Below are 21,723 nucleotides of genomic sequence, written 5' to 3' on the forward strand. Positions count from 1 at the left end.
AAATGAGAAGGGAAAGTTAACTTACTATTATGAAATATTATTAAAGAATGCTTATAATAAATCATACAGACAGTAAGTGAAACAGAAGACCTGAGAAACAAGCAACTTTTCTCTGTCTGAACAAAAAAAGTAAATGTCAATAAATTAATTTCCAAATTTTAAAAAATTCTGTAAGAAACAAAGTTTTAGGCATGTACAGCATTTCATTAAATTTAAATTGATCCAGCAATATAATATGAAACACAGAACGAATGCGCTTGTATGAATTCTTGTAGTTGGTGTATGACAGCACCACTTAATTATTTTTACATGTCCTGGAAGAAGAAACTTAAAGACCTAATTGCTGCACTAGTACAATAAGGTCATAACCCAGTGAGACATGAGATGACTAAAATAATGTTCCCAAGAAAAATCAAATTTCCTGAAAAACACAAGAATGTAGTTAATTTATAAAAAGTATCTCTATGTGGTCATGACATTGTTTTCTTTTTATATTTGTTACAGAGCATAAGAAAGAGCATATTTCTCTTAAAGCAAAAACTAGTATACAATTCAGAGACATATGACAAAAGTGAGCAGACTCTTCCCTGGGCAAGGGACCCACCGAACGCCATCACTGGCTGACTGGGGCTGGTGAGTCTGACCATGATTTTAACAAACCAGAGAGCCGCTGACTCATAAAATGAGAATGTATTTGACACTGGCTGACTGCCTAATTCAGAGCTCACTGCACCCAGCAACCTCAGGTTCACTGTGAAATACAGTTAAGATGGAAGAACAGGACAGATCACCACTGCCCTAAGCGGCAAACCACGATAACTCAAACAGCCGCCATGCGTGAGTGATGACAGAGGAGCCAGGATCTCTCTCCACTGAGGATGCGGCAGGGTTTGTCATGCCTGTGACACCCAGCACAGCCCCAGGATCGGCAGGAGGGCAGTCTCCCTGAGCCGTGCGCCAGCAGCCCCGAGGAGCCCAGGGCTCGGGCTGGAGAGCCGGGGGAGGCTCTCTGAGCCAGGATGGCAAGCCCCCATCTCTGCTGAGCTGATGGCCACACACATCAGCTCCACAAGTGCTCAGCCCCAGGCACCAAGACCCTGCACCTGCTGAGGGACCGCCATCCTTGCTGGTGACAGCCCCCCAGCCCACAGCCACCCCACCACATGCAACACTGGGACCATGTCTCAGGGACCCCACCCAGCCCAACATGGGAAGCACAAGGTGGTGATCTGAGTCAGGCAGTTGCTCTGCATCGTTTTTTAAAGTCACCCCTCCCATAGCAACTCACACCACTACTTTGATCAAATTTTGAGAAGCCAGTCCCAGACTGTCATAGCCATTACTTCGTTCTCTGCCATTCATCACGGAGACATCGCATACCAAGGCGGGATGAGGAGGAAGGACAGCAGCAGGAATGCAGACCACTGAGCATCTCAGAGACCTCCGTGGACCACAGAGCTCAAAGAAGGACACATGATAGAGAGAAGAGCAGGAACAGGGAAGGAAAACATTCAGGAATAGCTTTTAGGACGAAACAAAAAATATACTAGCATGATAGACAGCTTTTTTGTTTGTTTATTTGTTTGTTTGATTTTTTTTCCATTTTTTGTTTTTTAAATGCAAGCCAGCATCAGTTGATTCCCAAATTAGGTGGGTTTGTACCTTGGGCAAATTGCAACAGGTAAGATCATTTACCATGGATCCTTTCACAATTACAGTCATCTCTGGGAAAAGCACATTACTCTGAACCACACTAGGGGCTGATGTAAGTCACAAACCCAGATCACTATCTCCACAGTAACACCCTTCACTCCCCCGAAATCAAAAAACAAGCCCAAAATACCAACTTCCATCCTCAACAATTTCCAGATGCATACACTTCCCCCGTCCCTCCTTTCAGCACCACCCCACATTTGTCACTTTCAATGTCTCTTCTTGGGTGCCTGGTCACCTCCTCAAATTGAGGCTCTTTGAAACACAGCAAGTCTGACCTTTGTCTTTCTTCTGAATTTCCATTTCTGTTTTCACAGCCTGTTAATTTGGATGCAATCTTTTATTCTCTATTTCTGCATCCCTTCTGCTACATTCAGTCTTTTATGGAAGTCCTGTCACTTCCTTCCCTGTCATTTCTAGGATTCACATATTCTTGCTGGCCACCATGACTAACATACTTTCTACTGACAGTGTTATTTGCTATTTTTATTATTGGTCTCCCAGCTGGCCTAGCTGGCTGTCTTCTTCATCTTCCTAGCCTCCTTCCAAACATTATTCATCTCTTTGAACCCAACTACTCATGTTCTCATTTCTCAAAGAAACAGCCAGTGATTTCTTCACTCTTTTCTATAAACACCTCCTACCCCATCTCTCACTCTACTAACATCTTCCTTATTCTCTGTACTCTCACCTTTCATACTCCATTTGCCTTCTTTCCTATTCTTCGCTTAACTGCTCTTATCTGCCTGCCTTCAAATCCTTCATAAAATGGGCTTAAAATACCCTGAAACACACAATCTCATTACAATCAAATTATTATATAATTATCTTCCCCTTAATGATTCTCTCCTGTGACATTCAGCAGGTCAGTAAATTACACTCCATTTGTATTTCTTCAAAAGTAACTCAATTTGCTTCCAATGAAGACAACTGTTTCTCTGCAGTCACACCAATACAATCCCCATAACCCATGGCTCGCTTTTTCAGAAAAATGGCAAGCTCTGAAGAAGACCAGCTCCCACACGAGGGCATGTGGTTTCTAAAGGGGAAAGGCAAAACACCAACAAAGTTACAGCTTCAGACAAATATTTATTCTTCTGAAATCTGTCCAAAACAACAGTCATCCATCTCGGTACTTTGATACATCCCGGTTCTTCGCAAGAGCCTCACACAGAAAAAATGTTACGCATACATAAATATGATTAACTTCTATATACATTAATAGCAAGGAAAATCGTGTGTAATACTTATCTAAGTACTGGACACTACTATTCATCAACATGTACGCTAAGATCCACCACAGAAAACTAGCTATGTGGCAGCAGGCACTTGTCCTGCTCAGTCAATCTCTTCAGGCAAAGTCAAGTAATTATGTTTCCTCATTGTTGCCAAAATGATGAAATAAATTTTGTAACATAAACAAAAGGATCAGCCAGTGCACAATAACGCTAAAAGGATAGAAAATATCTGTATCCCCATGCAACTGAACAAAATAATCCAGTATTTTACTGTGAACTAAGGAAATCTGTTTATCTTTAGATGAAAGAGTTTAATTTCACCCACCAGGTACTTTAAATATACTTCCAAATGCCTCCTGTGTGTGTTCACATACCCACTGGTTATGTAAAAAATAAATCCATTCCCACCACTAGACCTGAATTTTTACTATTCTGCTCTCCCACTCTTGTTTCAGAGATAGGATTTCCACACCCTTTCTCTCCAATGCCATCTGGGAGGATAACGCAAGGTAAAACTCTTCCACCTACCAATTCTAGTACTGGAGCAAACATTTATTTATACCTCTGCTACAGATTTATAGCATTTACCACAAAAGGAAATAAGATAACTTCATGTAGTAAAACTAGGTACGTCTACACTCTCACATTTTTGAAAGCTGGTTTACTTCACTACACTTTAATATATAATCTGCATAATATAATAGAATATAATCTGCAAGATAATCCATTATTACTGCACAAAAGATGTAACTGGACTTCCCTCTGCAAAGTTTTGTTCTTTAGAAGAGAAACAGAGCAATCATCATCCCAGCCAACAAACTAGGTAGTTTATCTGGTGATATTTCCACAAGCACTGTAAGAAAAACCCACCAAAAACCCTTCTGAAATTTTTTTGACAGACAAAATCATTCACAAGTTGCTAAGAGAGAGATCTTCGGAAGGAAACATGCTCTCCCTTCCACATTAATTCTCACGGACATTTTTAGCAGACACTAGAAGACCAGGCAGACACTACGCCTGCTGACACTAAGCATCGGTGAAAGATGAAGTAGGCATCTGACCAAGCACACGTTTTTTTTCTGCATGTACTACGCTGCCTTTGACCCTCAACCCAGTGGATGTTTTCAACAGTGGCAGTCGTGTTCTGAACCATGCAAACTGCTTTCACACCTTTGCAGATTTAACCACAGCAAATTTACCTCTCACATCATTATGAACATATTTATTCTCTTTACAATTTTGACTAGCCTGTTTCATCTCATTGTAGCCAGCTAGATCTTTCACAGGGACTTTGGACTTGCTAACACATCCATGCACAGAGACCCTTTGAATGCTGAATCCTTCCATTTGTACTTCCTAGGAAGCCATCAAAAAATGTGATGCGTATCATAGTACTCAGTGTTGTGTGTCTTACAGGTATCTAATGAATAGCATACCTTAATTAAATTGTTAATGTTACATCATGTTTCATATTCACACATAATTCATACAGTTAAGTTTTCTCAGATGATTTTTCTTTTGGTCATAACCCCAATCTCAGATTTGTCAGGGTGCATTGAAAGTAACTATTTTCAAGTTCCAGAACTCCATCACATATCGAAGAAACACATTTGGGGCTAAGTCTGACTTTTTCCCCTGCCTGTTAAATAATGGCAAAAGATTCTGCTTTCTCTTACAGGAGCATCATTTAAATTATTAGGATATAATTGTTTGATATTACCACTTTCAGTAATTCTGACTCACAGAAACCAGTCCTATTGCATCTTTGCTATAATTACTTTTAAATTATAAGGCAGTTCAGGTAACACTACCCATTCTATATTTGACTAACGCTATTTCCAAAAAAAGAAGAGAGATGGTTACTGCGGGATGCTGACAACTCAAAATTCACAAGAAATCAATGCAAGATATAAAGATTCAAATACTACAAGGTCAAAGCCATCTGTATCAGAAATCATGTGGCCAGCAGGACCAGGGCAGTGATAGTCCCCCTGTACTCGGCACTGGTGAGGCTACACCTTGAGTACTGTGTTCAGTTTTGGGCCCCTCACTACAAGAAAGACATTAAGGTGCTGGAGCGTGTCCAGAGAACGGCAATGAAGCTGGTGAAGGGTCTAGGGAACAAGTCTTATGAGGAGCAGCTGAGGGAACTGGGGTTGTTTAGCCTGGAGAAAAGGAGGCTGAGGGGAGATCTTGTCGCTCTCTACAACTACCTGAAGGGAGGTTGTAGCGAGGTGGGAGTTGGTCTCTTCTCCCAAGTAACAAGTGATAGGACAAGAGGAAATGGCCTCAAGTTGTGGCAGGGGAGGTTTAGACTGGATATTAGGAAATATTTCTTCACTGAAAGGGTTATCAAGCATTGGAATGGGCCGCCCAGGGAAGGGGTTGAGTCACCATCCCTGGAGGTATTTAAAAGACTTGTAGATGTGGTGCTTAGAGACATGGTTTAGTGGTGGACTTGGCAGTGTTAGGTTTATGCTTGGACTCGATGATCTTAAAGGTCTTTTCCAACCTAAAAAATTCTGTTCTATCCTGTAACACCTTTTATTATATTACCTCTACCTTATTAGTAATTGATCTTTTAGAAGTGATCTAAATATATAATGAGCTTAATTATACTATAATACAAAACTGACAGACAGGGAGCTGGGGCGAACTGCAATGAAAGATGCACTCTTCACATGGTTACCAACAAAAACACATAAAGGATAAAGTGCAAAGGAGGATATTAAATGATGGAGGCAATTTGCTTGTGTTTTTGTTCAGAACACTCAACATCCCTGGGGGCCCTAAATCTGTTATTCTGGATACAACCAGACAGGAACAGCTAAAAAAAAATTAAAAAGAAGGAAAAAAGGCTAGCAGCAAAGGCTACTCTGTCAGCTGAAGGAATCTTTCTTCCTTGTTTGTGAGGAGAGACGATGATGTTACAGCCTGTGGCAGTGATCCTTGAAGGGCAATGTTTTCTACCAGGGTTTTGATAAAAACCAACATGAAACAAGGAACTTCACTCTAATGTGCTAACAACAGCTCTGTGAACAGCACTGATAGTATCTTCTGTCGTTTTGATTAACCACTTCATGAAACATACCCTCCTTCTCGTGTGCCCAAGACTGCCTTCCTAATGTCTCTTTTTCTGCTGTTTGTGCACACCCATGACATCATTAATTTACTGACATCATTTGTGGTCTTACACTAACCACAGACTGCTACTGCTGACTTTGAGGCTGAATCTCAGATATTTCTTATTTTAAGTACAAGGAACAATCTAATTAGATACAAACATACCTTGGGAATAAAGGGACCGACAAGCTGATGATTAGTTATCTCAAGTTACATAACACAGCAAAAACAGCAGTTTCTTTCTAATTTTGTTTTACATCTTCCTCTGATTTACTCAACTTTGTTAAGATGAGATGGCATGTTGCATGTTATCTGATCCATGGAATGAAGACACTGGCCATTCTGAGTAACCTTCTGGCGCTGGCAGCACTTGTTCTTGGATAATTGCCTAGAGAATCATTACTTTAAAAAAAAAAAAAAAAAGAAAGAATAATAAAAAAAAGCCATTTGTATTATGCATTAAAGAATCTGCTGACCTGAAAGGTGACGTTTTGAAATCAGTTAAGCAACCAATGTGCGCCAATCCTAGCTACTGATATCAACATGTCAAAGAATAAAACTGTATCAATTCTAGTACAAAAATGTTACTAACAGAATGAATTACCTGAGCACATTTCATATGCACCACCTCAAGAAAAAAAAAAAAAAAGAGGTGTTATATCTGCAAATAGCATATGTTGACCTTGATTTACCTTACTACCTTTAGTAATAATACAAGTTTGTAAAATGTTATTCTGCAGCATCCTCCTTCTCCCCACCCATGCAAGATTTGACCCACTCCTTATGCACAGAAGTAGGATGCAAACAGGAAACTTCTCAGGTCTGATTTGCAAAAAGGATGGGTAAACCCAGACAAGCATGATTCAATAAATTACATGGAGTCTGGCAATTCTGACAGTCAGGCACATCTTCTTTAGCTCTTTTTCTACTTGCACTTGCTAGGAGAGATACACACACTACTTGCTAGAATATCAGAAATATTTGAACACTTTTTGGTTATACAATCTTTATGAAAGTCTAAAGCTAAAATTACTAATATTTATAGACCACTTTTTAAAACACACGCTATCTTGATATTTCCCTGTACATATAAATATACTTTAAAAATGTTTTATATTTAGAAAAAAAGGTGGTCTCACAATAAAACACCAGTTTGAGCAACAGATGAAATAGGTTGCCCAATTAGGCAACCAAACGAAAAGAATAATTGAGTGTGATGCTTCTGCAGTGATATGCTCAGATGACATAGTACATATTTTAGTCGTAGTGTTGCATGGGGGGGGGGTTAATCTTTCAAAGAAGGGAAGGAGCAACAGATGAACAGTGAAAAATGCAAATGCTAAACTACAGGAACCATGAGGGCATTTCCCACAATTACTACAGTTAACAGCATAAATAGCCCTCAGAAAAGTCATCTGGGCAGCTACAAGTATACTACACCAGTTATTGTTCTCCATGTTGAAATCATCTATTACCTAAGGGCAGACATGTACAGAACGGGAGAAAAAACACTAGTCGCATGTAACTTCTGGCATCGGTAACTTCCTTTTATCAAACGAAGGCTAGCTACACTACACGCAGTGAACAGTTCAACTTTTCATACGGTTAAACCCCAACTTCTCCCGTGCTTCTTGCAGAATGAAAGAGGTTAGAGAAGAGAATTTCCAATATACAGTGGATTGACCCTCTGAAAGCAGCACAGTTAACTAAACACTACAGTCAAAGAAACACATAAATCTTGCACCTTTCAGGCAAAAATTTGGAAACAATTCATTCTGCTGGGTCTATAAAACCCAGTACAACAGATTCTGTGAATGACTAGCACCAAGTGTTTCATATATCCAAAACGCAAGCCAGCTTTTCAAATACTTGTTTGGAAATTGCAACCCAACAGTAAAATAACTACTGCTAAAAGTAATTTGTCAATACTACACGAGATGGAGATCACCTAGGAGAAAAGAATGCAATACAGAAACATGCAGAACTGATTTTTTGCCGTGGTTTTAAAACAAATTAGCTGTCAGTGATTTGCAGAATAACAAGAAATACTGACTAATTAAAAATATTCAAGTATGTGAGCATGATTGCTGGGAAAATAATGCCAATGATTTACTGGCTAGTTAGACCCTTAGAGAATGCCAGGATCGGACAATTCTTGAAATTGAGAAGAAATGGTGTAGGTCTTGTATTAATTCATCATTCTGTTCATTGCAAGTCAGTGACAGATGACCGTGCCAATGTTACAGAATAACGTTCATTAATATTCAGCACTTCCAGCGGAGAAACGCAAGTTGAACCTTTTTGAGCCTTTGGATGCATATTGTATGTGTTAAGATACAGCAAATTGGAACATGCCCTACAGATACTGGCTATGGTTAATTTATTTGTTTTTAAAACCAAGAATGGAAAATTGCACTCTCTGACATCTGAGGTACCAGTGAGTTCAGAGAAAGACTGAAGAAACAATTCCTCATAGCAGGATTTCCAAGACCCGCTGCTATACAGTTTAGAACCAAAACCCAAAAACCATAACTAGGACATCTTGAAGAACATACTTAGGCATCTACTTTCGTGTGAGGAGAGAGAGAGTAGGATTTACTGTGAAGACTAAATACTTTGGTCCTTAAATCAAAAATGAGACAGAAAAATTCCTACAAGTTCTGCCTGGGTACCAATGCTGACTGTTCAGATATAATATCCAAGATCAATTTATTTTTACTTATGATCCTTTGATCACAGTTTAGAAATTTGGGGTTTGTTGGGTTTTTCTTTTCTTTTAAGGAACAATAAAAATGGTCAATGTCTACTTTCTGTTTCTCACACTCAGCCAAGGTGAAAAAGTTTTTGATCAGATCTCCCTTGTGACATTCAATGTAAGCTACTGGGCCGTACCAACAGCAGCAGAGCCAAGGGAAGTGATTATTCCCCTTTACTCAGCCCTCATTAAACCACATCTGGAGTACCACATGCAATTTTTGCCCCTGTCAGGACAAGAAAAATGTTGATAAACTTTAACAAGCCCAGGGCAGGGCATCTCACAGCAGCCCCCCCAACACCTAAGGGGAGGTTACAGAAAAGACAGAGCCAGGATCTCTACAAAGGTGTGTACTGAGAGACAATGGCCACAAACTGAAGTCAGGAGGATATAAGGGGGGAAAGAAAAAAAAAAACAACAACAATCACTGTGAGGCTAACTAAGCACTGGAAGAGGTAGTAGACCTCCATTCTCAGAGACTTTCAAAACCCAACAGGAAAAAACCCTGAGGAATCACGTTTAAATTCAGAGTTGCATTGAGCAGGAGATTGGAGAAGAGACCTCCTGAGATGTCTTCCAGCCTGGGATGCTACGAAGAGGGAAACACAGAGACAGACCAGAGCCCATCCTGTAATCACCCTAGAAACCTGGCAGGGGAGGGGCCAACCTCAATTGCTTCAAAAGAATGTATGAGAAGCCCAAACTGAGTAACTATGGAGTTACTTGCCCCACTGGAGAACATTATTATTTCTCCTCAAAACAGATGCTGGTTTCAGTGACTTAGCTGTCTCATCCTTTTTGTGCTTTCTTAAACAACTGCTGCATTCTTATTTTAGTGTTATTTCAACAACTAACATGCATTACTTATGCAGGTAGGATACTCTGGTAATGAGACTTTCTTGTTCCTTCCAGTTTGCAATATTTTGTAGCGTTGGAACAATTGTACTACTTTTCCATTTCAAGGGCAACAGGAAAACAACTGCCTCCATAGGGGGAAGAAACAAACGGAATTCCCCCAAATACAATAACAGTAAATACAGGCAGGAAATAACCTGATATCGTTCTTCTGCAATTCTAGCAATTCCAACTGCTTCATCCTCCGGGGCACACCAACAACCATTTGGGACCTTCTGCCATTTCCTTACTGTTGCCAGTACACCTCATCACCAAATAGCCAGGTTGTAGGAAACAAGCTTTCCGTATTGCTTCTTTTCTGCATTTTAATGTGGACTTCTCTACAGGGAGGGATCAATGTAAATGATTAGGCCAACCCTCATTTCTAGACCCTCAAAATGACACAGTGGGGTTGTCTTACACCCCTCAGTATGTCTGCATGCTATGATAAAAATGTAGGTGTCAGGAATAGCTTATTGAGGCTGCCAAAAATTGACAGTGGCTTATTTCAGGTAAGGTTATCATATCTTAAAGCAATTTTTGCTTAAAATTGCAGCGGTACAATAAACTGCAAGGATCTTTTAGACACACATAAAAAGAGTATGCGTACTTTTGCTTTCAGCAAATTAACAAGAAACATATTTGTAGAGGTCTTCAAATAACTGTGATGCTATATTTGCAGATGACAATGAAAAGCTGTGAGAAACAGGTTTTGATGTTTATGTACACTAATGGGCATGATGATTGAGTTTGTTGCCTCAGTTCCATAAGAACAAATGGCTGACAGGTTAAACACTACAGAAGGGTATTTTAAGATATAATGTGTCATAAAATTGTATATATACGCACTATTTCTTGTATTGTATTTTGCCTCAGAGTAAACACATAAGACATTGTGTTTTAAGGTCAAACAAATCAAAAGATTAGAACTTGGGGAGGAAAGTTGTATTGGGTTGAGGAGGCATAAAATAGGGTCGATTTTCTCAGACTTGGGACTTCTCTCATGACAAAGCCATCACTTGCAGAAGAGCGATGGAAAATAAACGTCACTGAATGCTAATCCTTCTAAACATTACAGGGCCCACCGTTAAGAGCAACCAGCTGTTAAACAAGGAGATGAAGTCAATTACTGGATTTATTTCGAAAGAAGGTGGGACTACACTTAAGGCTTGTGTGGTACAGAGTAAATATGACTTGTGTGGCTGACGAGGTTTCTCTCTCCCATCCATGGTGTTTTCTGTGCTGTATCTTAGGGAACATGAAGGCCGTTTCATCTGAGAGTAAGGAAACAGTGAAGCTCTGAGCTGAGCTGTACAAACTGCCATGCTAACAAGCACAGCAGTAGGCTCACATAAGGACGACTTTTGAACACAACTACACCCCATGGAAATGACAGGCCCCTCCCAAGGAGCAAGAAGGGAAATTCATTTTTATAGTAATACGGACACGTACATTATTGCCCAACAATGATCAAAGGTCCTGACCAATGTACCGTATGGTCAGAAGAGCACAAAAGCTTAGGAAAAGAAAGATGTGTCACATTAAGCAAGAAGAAGAAGCTCATTTACCACAGAAGTGAGTCACAAAGAGTTCCCCTAATCAGCATATGTATTAATATAGTTAACAAAACATCTTTAAAACCATAGGAGAGGCTTTTGTTCTGTTCTGTTAGAAGAAGAGACCTGATCAGACTTCAGAAGAAAACAACCAACAAGGTCAGAGAAAATGTGACATCAAAGTCTATATACAGGTTTATAAGAAGAAACGTAGTGAAAAGCATGAACTATGGAGATTAACACCCTTCCAGTTGAAACATATTTTCACAAAGAGACAAACAGACACAGTACCACACTGGGTTGTTTTGGTTTTTTTTTCTCAGTTATACACTGAAATGAAGGAAGAAAGTGCTAAACTTGATTATCTTTACGAGGAGCTTTGTTTTTAAGAACAGAGCAATGGCATTTTATCCAAAGCACTTTTTTAAAAAAAGCTGGTTATTGATTTCCTTTCAATTTAGAGCAAATAAGCTATGGAAGTGGTATTTCTTATTTACATGGAACTATACTGCAAATACACATGCCTAGCATTTAGCTAGCAAATAAGAGAGATGGGTCATATTTCACAGATCTTTATTCTCTAAATTAAACAGTAATTTGATGTGTTAAATGTCTAGAGAAGAAAGAAGGAAGAGGAAGAATCAAAAAGATCATGCAGCTTTTCTGGCTGGTGGCACATGTATCACAACAGAATTTCTTTGACCGACAGCACTACAACCTGCAGAAAAAAAAATTTATAATCTAGCATTTAGAAAAGGTATAAATATTTCTCTACCATTTTCTACACAGAAACATAAAATTATTGCCATCAAAGAAAATGTTGATGTTATCAATGACTCATGCAAAAATGTATAAAGTAATTATAGTTCCATGCTTGCAACAAAGTGTGCTCCTTCTAAAAGATGTGCTGCCATATACGTGTCCCAGAAAGTCTGGTCTCTGACAAAGTTTCAAGAGGGTAAAACATGTGGTTTCTTTTTGGTTGTTGTCTTGTAGAAGTGGATGTAAGTATGTATCTGTGTCAAAAAATGCAGCATTATTAAGGAATGTAATAGGACAGGTCTTTAAAATTCTAAGCACTGAGCGAAGGACCAATGAATTAAAACACGTTTTAGCAATCACATTACAGCTATGAATACTGTTTAACAATACTCTTATAGAACTAGGCCAACAAAATAACAACATGAGCTAATATATATTTATGGCAGTAAAAGTTTTCTACATAAATCAGGACTTGTGGAGACAAATTTCCCTCACTTGCTTTTGGCTTCTGAATTAATCTATTCTCAGTGACCAGGAAACTGCTATTCTGAAAGATGTTGTAAAAAGCCACAAATATAACAAGGGAAGAAAAACACAACACAAACACGTGCAGCCACCATGCAGACATTTTGCATGTTCCAGACCTTTTCCAATATATAAGCATGTATTAAAACGAAATTCAGAGTAAATGTCACTGTTCTTGCTTGCTAGAGGTTAGCAGGTGATTTCCTAGACAAGCAAATCAACAGTATCAGTGACACTTAATGCTGTAATCAGCATCACGTTTTACAGCTGGAGATTTATCAATTTGGAGAAAGGCTTACTTCCAGATTGCAAGGTGGGGGGTATGCTGGCTATCCAGTATGTTTCACTGATCGTTCCTTTCAGGGCCTTGCAACCTCAGCCTGCATTTAACAAAAGCTAAAATAAAGTTAAAGGCTAAACGTACACTTGCAACTTGGAATACCTGACTGCTAGCAAAAGCAGTTCAATGTTCCCCAAATTACCCAGGAGCTAATCTCTCTAACAACGTGTCTTTTACCAAAAAAACCATCAGCATACAGTTTATTGACTGGTGACAAGGGAAAAGACAGCACTTGTTTAGCGTCTCTTTATCTACATAGGGTTTGCATATCCTTCAGCCCAGTGAGGATTCAGAACACACCCCCTTATCTGTTAAGGAAATAATTTTCAGTCTCCCATGCCAGTTCTGAACAAGGGGCAGAATTGACCCTCACTCTAATACCACTTAAATACTTCAGTTTTAAGTTACGGTTCTGTCAAGCCACATTAACAAATTAGTGGCTTGGAAACAGTAGACAGAGTATGTAATGTCTGCAATCCCGTGCTTTACAGTATTTTGCCAAAAAGGGAGTGATTAGTGTACCACTCACAAACACACAGACTCACTTCTTTAAGTTTTACTTCATTTCCAAAAGAGCTTCCAAACTGAAGACTACATGAATGAGCTCAGAAAAGCGCTACGCTGCACTCTCTAATGGTTCAAATTGTAAAAGTATAGTCTCCTAAAACTCTTTAATTATGGGGAAGGCAGATTTACATTATCCTCATCCCTTTCTCTTCAGAACTGGACAATTGATAGGAAACTCAGAGCTGTTAATTTCTACAGTTAATCTTAACGGTTGATTTTATGCCTTGCAAATGTTATTCTAAAGTGTTAGAGTAAATAGAACACTAGACTGTTGTTGATTTAAGTGATTATACATACTTTTTCCCATCCAAAGGATTATTTACTAAGGCAACAAACTGAAAATGAATTAAAGAGTACTCCTTTTTATTCACGGTGGAGTTCACCCACGGAATTCATCGCTACAGGATATTGTCAAAGCTAAAACTGCAGCTCAGGATTAAAAATATAACAGAAATTAAGATACAGAATAGCAACCTTAATGTGACATTCAGGTTTTACAACTGCCTACTTGAGATGGGAAATGGACAGGTAAGACTCTCAGGAGAAGAGGAGAAGTGCATTAATTCAACCACATCCTGAACGTAATGCATCAAAGGATACGCTTCACAAATGCATCAAAATAAAAGATATTATATAATTGAACTTGTGGACTTTTCTTTTCATATTCAAAAATATCTGGTTTATCTGACAAAATAATCCCCACTACACCAGTTTCTCTCAGTACAAGAACCAGAGGACTCTGTCACTCATAATCCTGCCAGCAACACCTGCACTTTTTCTGAAAACTTATCTGCATGCTGCCAGCTTCTGACCTGCTTAGCTTCAGAGATCTGTCAAGATGACAGCATGAAGACCTGTGATCACCACAGAAGTAATGTTATGGAAAACTTCTACCCTAGAAGACAAACCTGGATTGATTTAGTTACAAATACTGATCAATCTGCTGCAGCACAGAAAAAAACACACCAACCAACCAACCAACCCCCAAAAACCCACTATACTGCCTTTTACTAGCTTAGCACGTCATATGTACAGTATCTTTAGAACTGCCTAAAGATATCAGAAAGGCTTGTACAATCTACTTGACCACACAGACTTTTTCGCTAATTAGCACTAGCTAACATCCTTCTTCATGACAGAAAGCAAACAGCCTGTTTCTTGAAGTGCTGCAGTCCAACATGGTAAAGAAGGTACTGATGTTCTTCAAGTGAAACGTTATCCTTGAGTGAAGATGCTTCAGCTTCACAGGGGCTATCATTTCAACATGAAAAGAGATGCAGAGAAGAAAAACTGGAGTGCAAACATCCAGCAGCTTTACATGCATATGAAAAAGATTTTACTGTTACGAAGGAGCGCATAATTTGAAGTCCCTCTCAGATATGATCCATTTAATGATATTCCCTTCCAAGAGTCCTTTTAGCAGCACCAGCCATTCTGAAGTTGGTCTGCTTTTGCCAGCATTTGCAACTCTGCTACTCGAACAGACAGCTGGTAAAGCTGCACCACTAAATTATTCTAGCGCTTTAGTGGTTAAAGATGTTGCACTCCGTCCCCCCAGCCTGCTGTCTAACAATTTTTGTTTCCCACATTTTTGGACTTTCAGCAAACTACCCGAAATGAAAGAGCAGTGTGGCTACACATGTACAGGTGCAATAACAGTACCATTCTCTTCCTTGACCTCCCTCAGAAACATCCTCAGAAAAAGTGAGTTATCTGTTCCCAAAATGCAAAGTTAATACTGTCTGTGGAACAAGTTACCTACCAAGCAAGCCCTACACCTTGCAAATTTATAGGTTCTGGTTTTATCTCATCTTAACCATTAAGTGCATGCAAACCACTTAACAGAACGGTTAGGATAAACAAGTAGAGGTGGTAAGAACTTAAGGAGAGTTGTTTTATTCCCATTTTTTGTGGGATGCATCTTTAAATAGAGTTTCCCAGCCTGCATGCTAGGGGGAAGCAAAGACAGACAGCCTGGGATGGTTATTACAGAAGAGAGCGAGCACTGTGCTGGCGGGTGACTGCTGCCTCCACACTCCCCCCAAAACACTTTTCTCTGGATCTTAATTGAACTAAGATGTAAGCCACAGAGACTGAAATTACATTTGCTTTTTGTTCACAAGAAAATCTAACCCTGTGCCTACAAGCCTGGAAAATGTTGCTCCTGCAAGGCTGTATATATTTCTCCGCCTCGACACCCTTCATCTGCTCCCACCAAACTAGGCAAAACTTCCTTTAATAAAAGAAGCCAGATAAATTTCTAAAACATTTCAAGAGGGGAAGGAAACCTAACAGCCATTTTAGGATCTCTTGTGCAAACTGGCATTCGAGTTAATTTTTTTTTCAGCATGCTACCCATTAAGGGGTTCCTAGACTTTTTGTTGCTGTGACTAATGTTTTTATGAGTGTTCTGGGACAGCAACAGAGTTTTAAAATGTAACAGGAAGTCTATGTGAATCTCTCTCATGCTGCTCCCTATGATTATTCTCAGTATATCATAATGAATATTCCCCAATGCCACCATAATAACAAAACAAACAAATAAAACAAAACAAACAAACAAAGAAAAAAAAGAAATATTAGTTTGATCTTTCTTTGCCTTGTTTTCAGTAACTGGTCAATTAATGATAGAGCATAACAAGCAGCGCTTTTATGCTCTTGCTGACTATGTGAAGTTTATTTCAACTTCAAAAATATGTCAGAGTTTTTTAATACGTATGTATACACCCATATCCACACGTACATACTGTCACATGCAATGTCACTACGCAAATTACCCTCTAGTCTGAACGGTCATGCACCACAACTTCCTTTGTCTCATCACCTTAACATCACCTGTACGGACTGGCACATGAAAATCATTCAGTCACCTGAAAACTGCAACACAATGTCATATCGTACCATCATTTTTAAACAGCCACCTCCAGTGAAATCAACGACAGGCACCCAAACAATAATAATCCAAGCATGGCATGGTTCACTGCCTCCACAGACTTGCCTTAATATACAGAGCTGTCCATCTTATTCTATCTATAGAAAATGTGAATAGTAATAATTCAAATCATCAAAACATATAGGGAGGTACTGGATTCTGAAATACTCTTTAAAACACATAATTTTAACAGCATTTTAGTACCTGTTAATGTAGCAATGCAGGTATTTCCCCTTCAAAGTTTTCATCAATAGTTGTTAATTTGGGGATAAAAGTCAAAGAGCACCCAAGCATGCTGAATCTACCTTTTCCTTTCAAGGAAGAACAAGGACCTCAGTCCCACTGAGGCTCTTCCAACAACTGAATATATGTGGTTTTGAAAATACTGTGTATGCTTTCAAAAATATTCTCTATAACCCATTGTTTATATCCTGAAGAGATGATCATTCTGATTCATTCAATATCATTCTGATGAATCACGGTCACTGAAAGGAGAAATAAAAGCAATTCCAGCTATTTACCAGGAGTTCAAAGATTTGGCTTGAAGAAACAAGTGAAAACTTCCAACTAATATCTGAACTCTGTCGCCTACAAAAACTCTTAAGTATTTTCTTCTTACCTGCCATCACTTACCAAACACTGATACCTGTGCTCACTCCCTCAAAAAACCCCAACTTTCTAGAAGCTCCTACAATTCTGACTTCATCTGGGTCAAAATCTCAGAGTTCAGAAAGCAAGTGTAACTTCTCGGAAGCGCTTGGGCCAGGCAGCTAGCTCACCGAAGTCGATTTGCCGATAACACGCAATCCAGCAGCATCGGTCAAAAACCAGAGAAAGCTGTTCTCACTAAGCATTTTTCTTCCCAGCACCCCATTTGAAAATAATAATATTTTTCTAAAAAGAAAACTAATGAATTGTGTGTGAAGTAAAACAATTGGAAGCAGAATAATTAAAAATTGTTACCAAGTGATGTAAACCGCAACTTCGTGGTTCAAGTCTTTATAAACCAAAGAAAGCAATTAGCAAAAGATTGTTCTGATGCCTTACTTCAGAGAGACAAATCACATTTTGCATGTTTCAAGTTCACAGGAATAACAAAAAAAAAAAAAGACAGCTTCATGCCAAGGCTCAAGCTTTAAAAAACAAAACACAAAAAAGCCCACTTCCCACCACCACTGCCAAAAGCTCCCTCTCCTCCATTTTATTATTTGTTTTTTCTGCGTTGTACTACTACGATACAGGAAAACATCACATTGCAGTAATCTCACTGAAAAAAAAAACCAACAACAGATCCAACTCTCTGTGTCTTATTACAGAACACAGTACTTCATTTGCAACGAAGTTTCACGTTACTGCGAGTTATCATTTAAGCTCTAGTTTCGCATCAGACCGAACATAAGATTTTATCATGAAAATAACATGACAGTGGCTCAACTGTGAAGTCATAAGCCTACAATCAGCTTTTCAATCTCCAAAGTCTTTCATTTTGTACATGTTAAATTCCCTGCCTTCAGCAGACGCTAGAGACACATCATTCATGAGCTTTAAATGGATAAGTCTGGGCTCACCTGCACAAAAGTACACTTGTCGGTGCTACAGATCTGATCCTACAAAATTCTTATAAGGAATTGTGTTTTCCCAGTTAAGTGGTACTAATCAACGCTTGGAAAGTATTTCATACCAGCAAAGGTAACCAGCATTAGTATTTAATTTTAATTACTTTTAAAATAAAGGTTTTAAAGTATTAAGGATTTAAAGCATTAACCATTTTTGAAGTATTTAAAGAATCATCTCTCAGCTTAGCAGATGTGTTATTTTTAACAAGTTTGCCACAGCTGCCGTTGCCCTCCACACCTCATCAGGGCTCTCCAACCTTGTTATTTTCTACTCTTAGAAACAGAAAAGTAAATTATACCATGATAAGAAACTACAGTAATCTAGCATTTTAAAATCCCACATGCACAGATTCTGAACCAAAAGAACAACTTGGTATTTCCACCCTTTTGGCACTGCCAGACACATTTACTGCCCACATAGGGGTAGGAGACACAAGGCATCGCTCTGCGCAGTTGAGTCCTCGCCTGGTGGCAGCTTTTCAGCTGCGGATGGAACCTCACCGTAAGTCATACAAAAAATCATCACTCTGGTATATGAACTCTAAAAAGCCTTTTTCCAGAAGCCCACAAAACACTTCCCTGATGCTTTGGAAAGGAGGAGAGCATTGGCTCAGGGGTAACTCAGGTGCAGGCACAAGAAAAGTGGAGAAGTGAAGCAGGGTGAACTAGGTTTCACCCTAGTGAGGACTCTGCTAACAGCTTGTAAAGGGGAAAAAAGTAACACCTACAGAGACAGTAAATGAAGGGAAAAGCGCTTTGTCCATTTGCTGGTTCCTCTCTCAAATCCAACTGAACAAGATCACTAGGTCCAAAACCAAAAGCTCCACAGTGAGATTCCTTTTTCATACTCAAGATGGGAAGTCCCTCCTTCAGGTTTTATATTTTGATTAATCTTGAGATGAGTAAGATTTACGACCACAAGCAATTCATGACAACATCAGTTCTCATCTGTGGGGGTATTACTGCAATGCGAAAGTACCTCTGCATTACTAAATATCAGGAATCAGGACAGCGAAACAGTTTTATCTGAACTTGCTCTGATACAGAAAGAGTTTGGCGAGAACCAGATTGAGCAGCTGACAGAACAATACCTCCACTATGGAAGTACCACAGCCAGATTAGAGTCACATAAAAAAATTCCACCTGAACACAATTTATCTTCTAGAATCTTTCCTTCTCCCCACATGTCTTTCCAGCAAATTCATCCTCATCCGTAATCTAACCGTCTTTCCTAAATTTGAAGAAAATACGGACGGGGCCCAACCAGTTTCAAACGGGGGTGCCCTATGTCCAACCCTGGCATTGAAAGACCCGCCTGGTACCACCACCCCTTGGCCTCGAGGGCAGCCGACCCCCAGCTCCTGCGCACACAGCCTCGCCGCACACCGGCCACCAAGGCGCCGACGCCCGGCCGCTCAGGGACGGCCTCAAAGCAGGCGGCGGCCCCTCACCTGCTGCCGTGGGCCCGCGAAACTGTGCCTCCCCCCAGCCCCAGTGGGGGCCACCGAGCGCGGGGCTGGGCACCCGCAGGGGGGGGCACAGGCTTTGGAAAGGGCGGAAAGCGGGTGCTGGCGAGCCGCCTCCATCTCGCCCTTCGGACAGCCCCGCTAACAGCACCCACCGCACCGCCTCAAGCAAAGCGATGGGGAAAAAAGTACATTTTCACGAGGGCACCTGGAGCCAGAGCGTGGGGCACCTCCCGGGCAGGGCGGAGGGGAGATGTTGAAACCGAGGGGCTCTGGCGGGGCCGCCGCGGGGCTCGCCGAGGGCAAAGCCCTTCGGGGGGAGGGGGGCGGCCGGGCCCCACTGAGAGCGGTACCCGCGAGGGCGGGAGGCGGCCCCCGCAGTCCCCGCGCCCGCTCCGCGCGGCCGGGGAGGGGCTGGCGGAGGCCGGGACCGGCCCGGGGGCCCCGCGGCGGCGGCCGCCGAGCAAGGTAGGGCCGGCACCGCTCCGCCGCCCGCGGAGGATGCGCGGCGCGGGACCGACTGCCGAGGGGCTTCTCTCCGCGCCGGGCGGGGCGGAGGGCGCAGCGCCCCCGGCCCCCGCTTTCCCTCCCCCCGCCCCGCAGCCCCCCACCGCCCCGGCGGGCACCAGCCCCAGCCGCGGCCGAGCCGCCCGCCGCAGCCGCAGCTTCCCAGGCGAGCCCGTCGTCCGGCCGATCGAAAGGGTAATCGTTGCTTATTCAGAGTTTTATTTTCAAATTGTGCGGAGGGCATGGATTAATATTAACATATTCACCCATGGCTGGACACCGCAGTTCTCCATCCAAAAACAATTCGGTCCTTGGACGGCCGCCTGCTAAGTAACGCGATGTAATAAACTGAAATTTCGCGCTCTCAAAATAAGAAGAATCTCCCTCCGGCAAACCTCCGTAGATTGGAGAACCGCTCCTCCTGAAAGAGGCTCGCTCCCCGCTTTTACAAAGCGCCCCCAGCCCCTCACGAGGCAGAGGAACCAGAATGCCGGGAGGGCGACCACCGAACCTCCCCTCTCCCACGCCTTCCCCGAGGATGCGGGGCGGCGCGGGCCACAGCGGCAGCGAAGAGCCGCCGAGCCCCGCCGAGCCGGTGCTACGGCAGCGAGCAGAGCCCGCCACACGTGCGAGCCCCGCACCCCCGGGCGGACAGCGACAAAAAAAAAACCCAGTAACGACAGCAACAGATGCGTAAGAAATGAGGGGTGAGCTACGAAGTTTCTTGGGGGAACAGCGGAATGGGGGAGCAGCCGCGAGGAAGGAGAGCGGGAGCATCGCCCAAGCCCGCCGGCCCGGCGGGCAGCCAGGACAGCCCCGCGGCCCCGGGACGCGCACCCGCCCGGCGACCCGCCGACGGACGGAGGGAGGGAGGGAGGGACGTACCGGCAGTCAGGCACACGGGCAGGAGCAGCCGGAAGGTGAGCCCGCACACCACCTCGGTGGCCATCGCGGCGGGGCGGGGGTCGCGGCCGGCCGGCGGAGAGCCGTCCCTCTCTGCGCGCCGCCGGCGCTCCTAGGTCCGCCCGTGCGCGGAGCCGCCGCGGCGGCGGAGCATCGCCCGTCCCCTCCTCGCCTCGTCTCGCCTCGCCTCGCCTCAGCCGCGCCGCCTCACGCCGCCCGCCGCATCCCGGCGGCAGCCCACGCAACCAGCAGCCGCGCCGCACCCCCGGCCCGGGGCACGCACGCGCCCGCCCCCTCGGGGCTCCCCCCACCGCCCTCCCGCCCTCCTTCCCTCCGCCGGCAGCGCGGCAGCGCGGAGCGGGCCCCCGCCGCCCCGACGGCGCGGGTCCAGCCGGCGGCACCCCACGGCGCGCCCCGCGATGAAGCCAACCGCCCCGCGCCCCGCCCCGCCGGGGCCGGGCCGTCCCCCGAGGGGGGCGGGCGTGCGCTGCCGGCCCCGGCCCCTACTCCTGCCCCGGGTCGTGCCCCTGCCCCTGCCCCTGCCCCTGCTCCTGCCCCTGTCCCTGCTCCTACTCCTACTCCTGCCCCTGCCCCTGCCCCGCCGGCCGGCAGCGGCCGCTGCCTGCGCGCCCCCTCCGCGCTGCGGGGACCGTCCTGTCCGTCCGCGCCTCCCCCCCGGCTGGCTCCTGTTCTGCACTTGAAACTTTACCGGTTTTCCCTAACCCTTCTCTTTGTGCTGGGTTGGCCGGGGGGGGCGCTTTATTACTGGAATTGTTTTTTTTACCCGATTTTTTAAAATTTTTTGCTTAAATTTTTGTTCTTTTGT

The 21,723-nt window shown here is 42.8% G+C and overlaps 1 protein-coding gene across 15 annotated transcripts in view; it reads right to left on the reverse strand.

The window, feature by feature from the left end:
- The window catches only part of PIEZO2 (piezo type mechanosensitive ion channel component 2), a 313,966-nt gene extending 292,836 nt beyond the window's left edge, over positions 1 to 21,130 (reverse strand). For 14 of the 15 annotated variants that reach the window (XM_030012388.2, XM_030012391.2, XM_030012402.2 and 11 more), the window contains exon 1: positions 20,880 to 21,130. In XM_030012388.2, coding sequence (XP_029868248.1) covers positions 20,880 to 20,943 — 64 coding nt within the window. In that variant the 5' untranslated portion in view covers positions 20,944 to 21,130. Of the gene's footprint in view, positions 1 to 20,260; positions 20,683 to 20,879 lie in introns of those variants that run through there. The other variant, XM_030012397.2, reaches the window with a different exon arrangement.
- Positions 21,131 to 21,723: the final 593 nt, after the last annotated feature.

This window comes from Aquila chrysaetos, chromosome 4 (assembly GCF_900496995.4).
Source record: "Aquila chrysaetos chrysaetos chromosome 4, bAquChr1.4, whole genome shotgun sequence".
Taxonomy (NCBI): Eukaryota; Metazoa; Chordata; class Aves; order Accipitriformes; family Accipitridae; genus Aquila; species Aquila chrysaetos.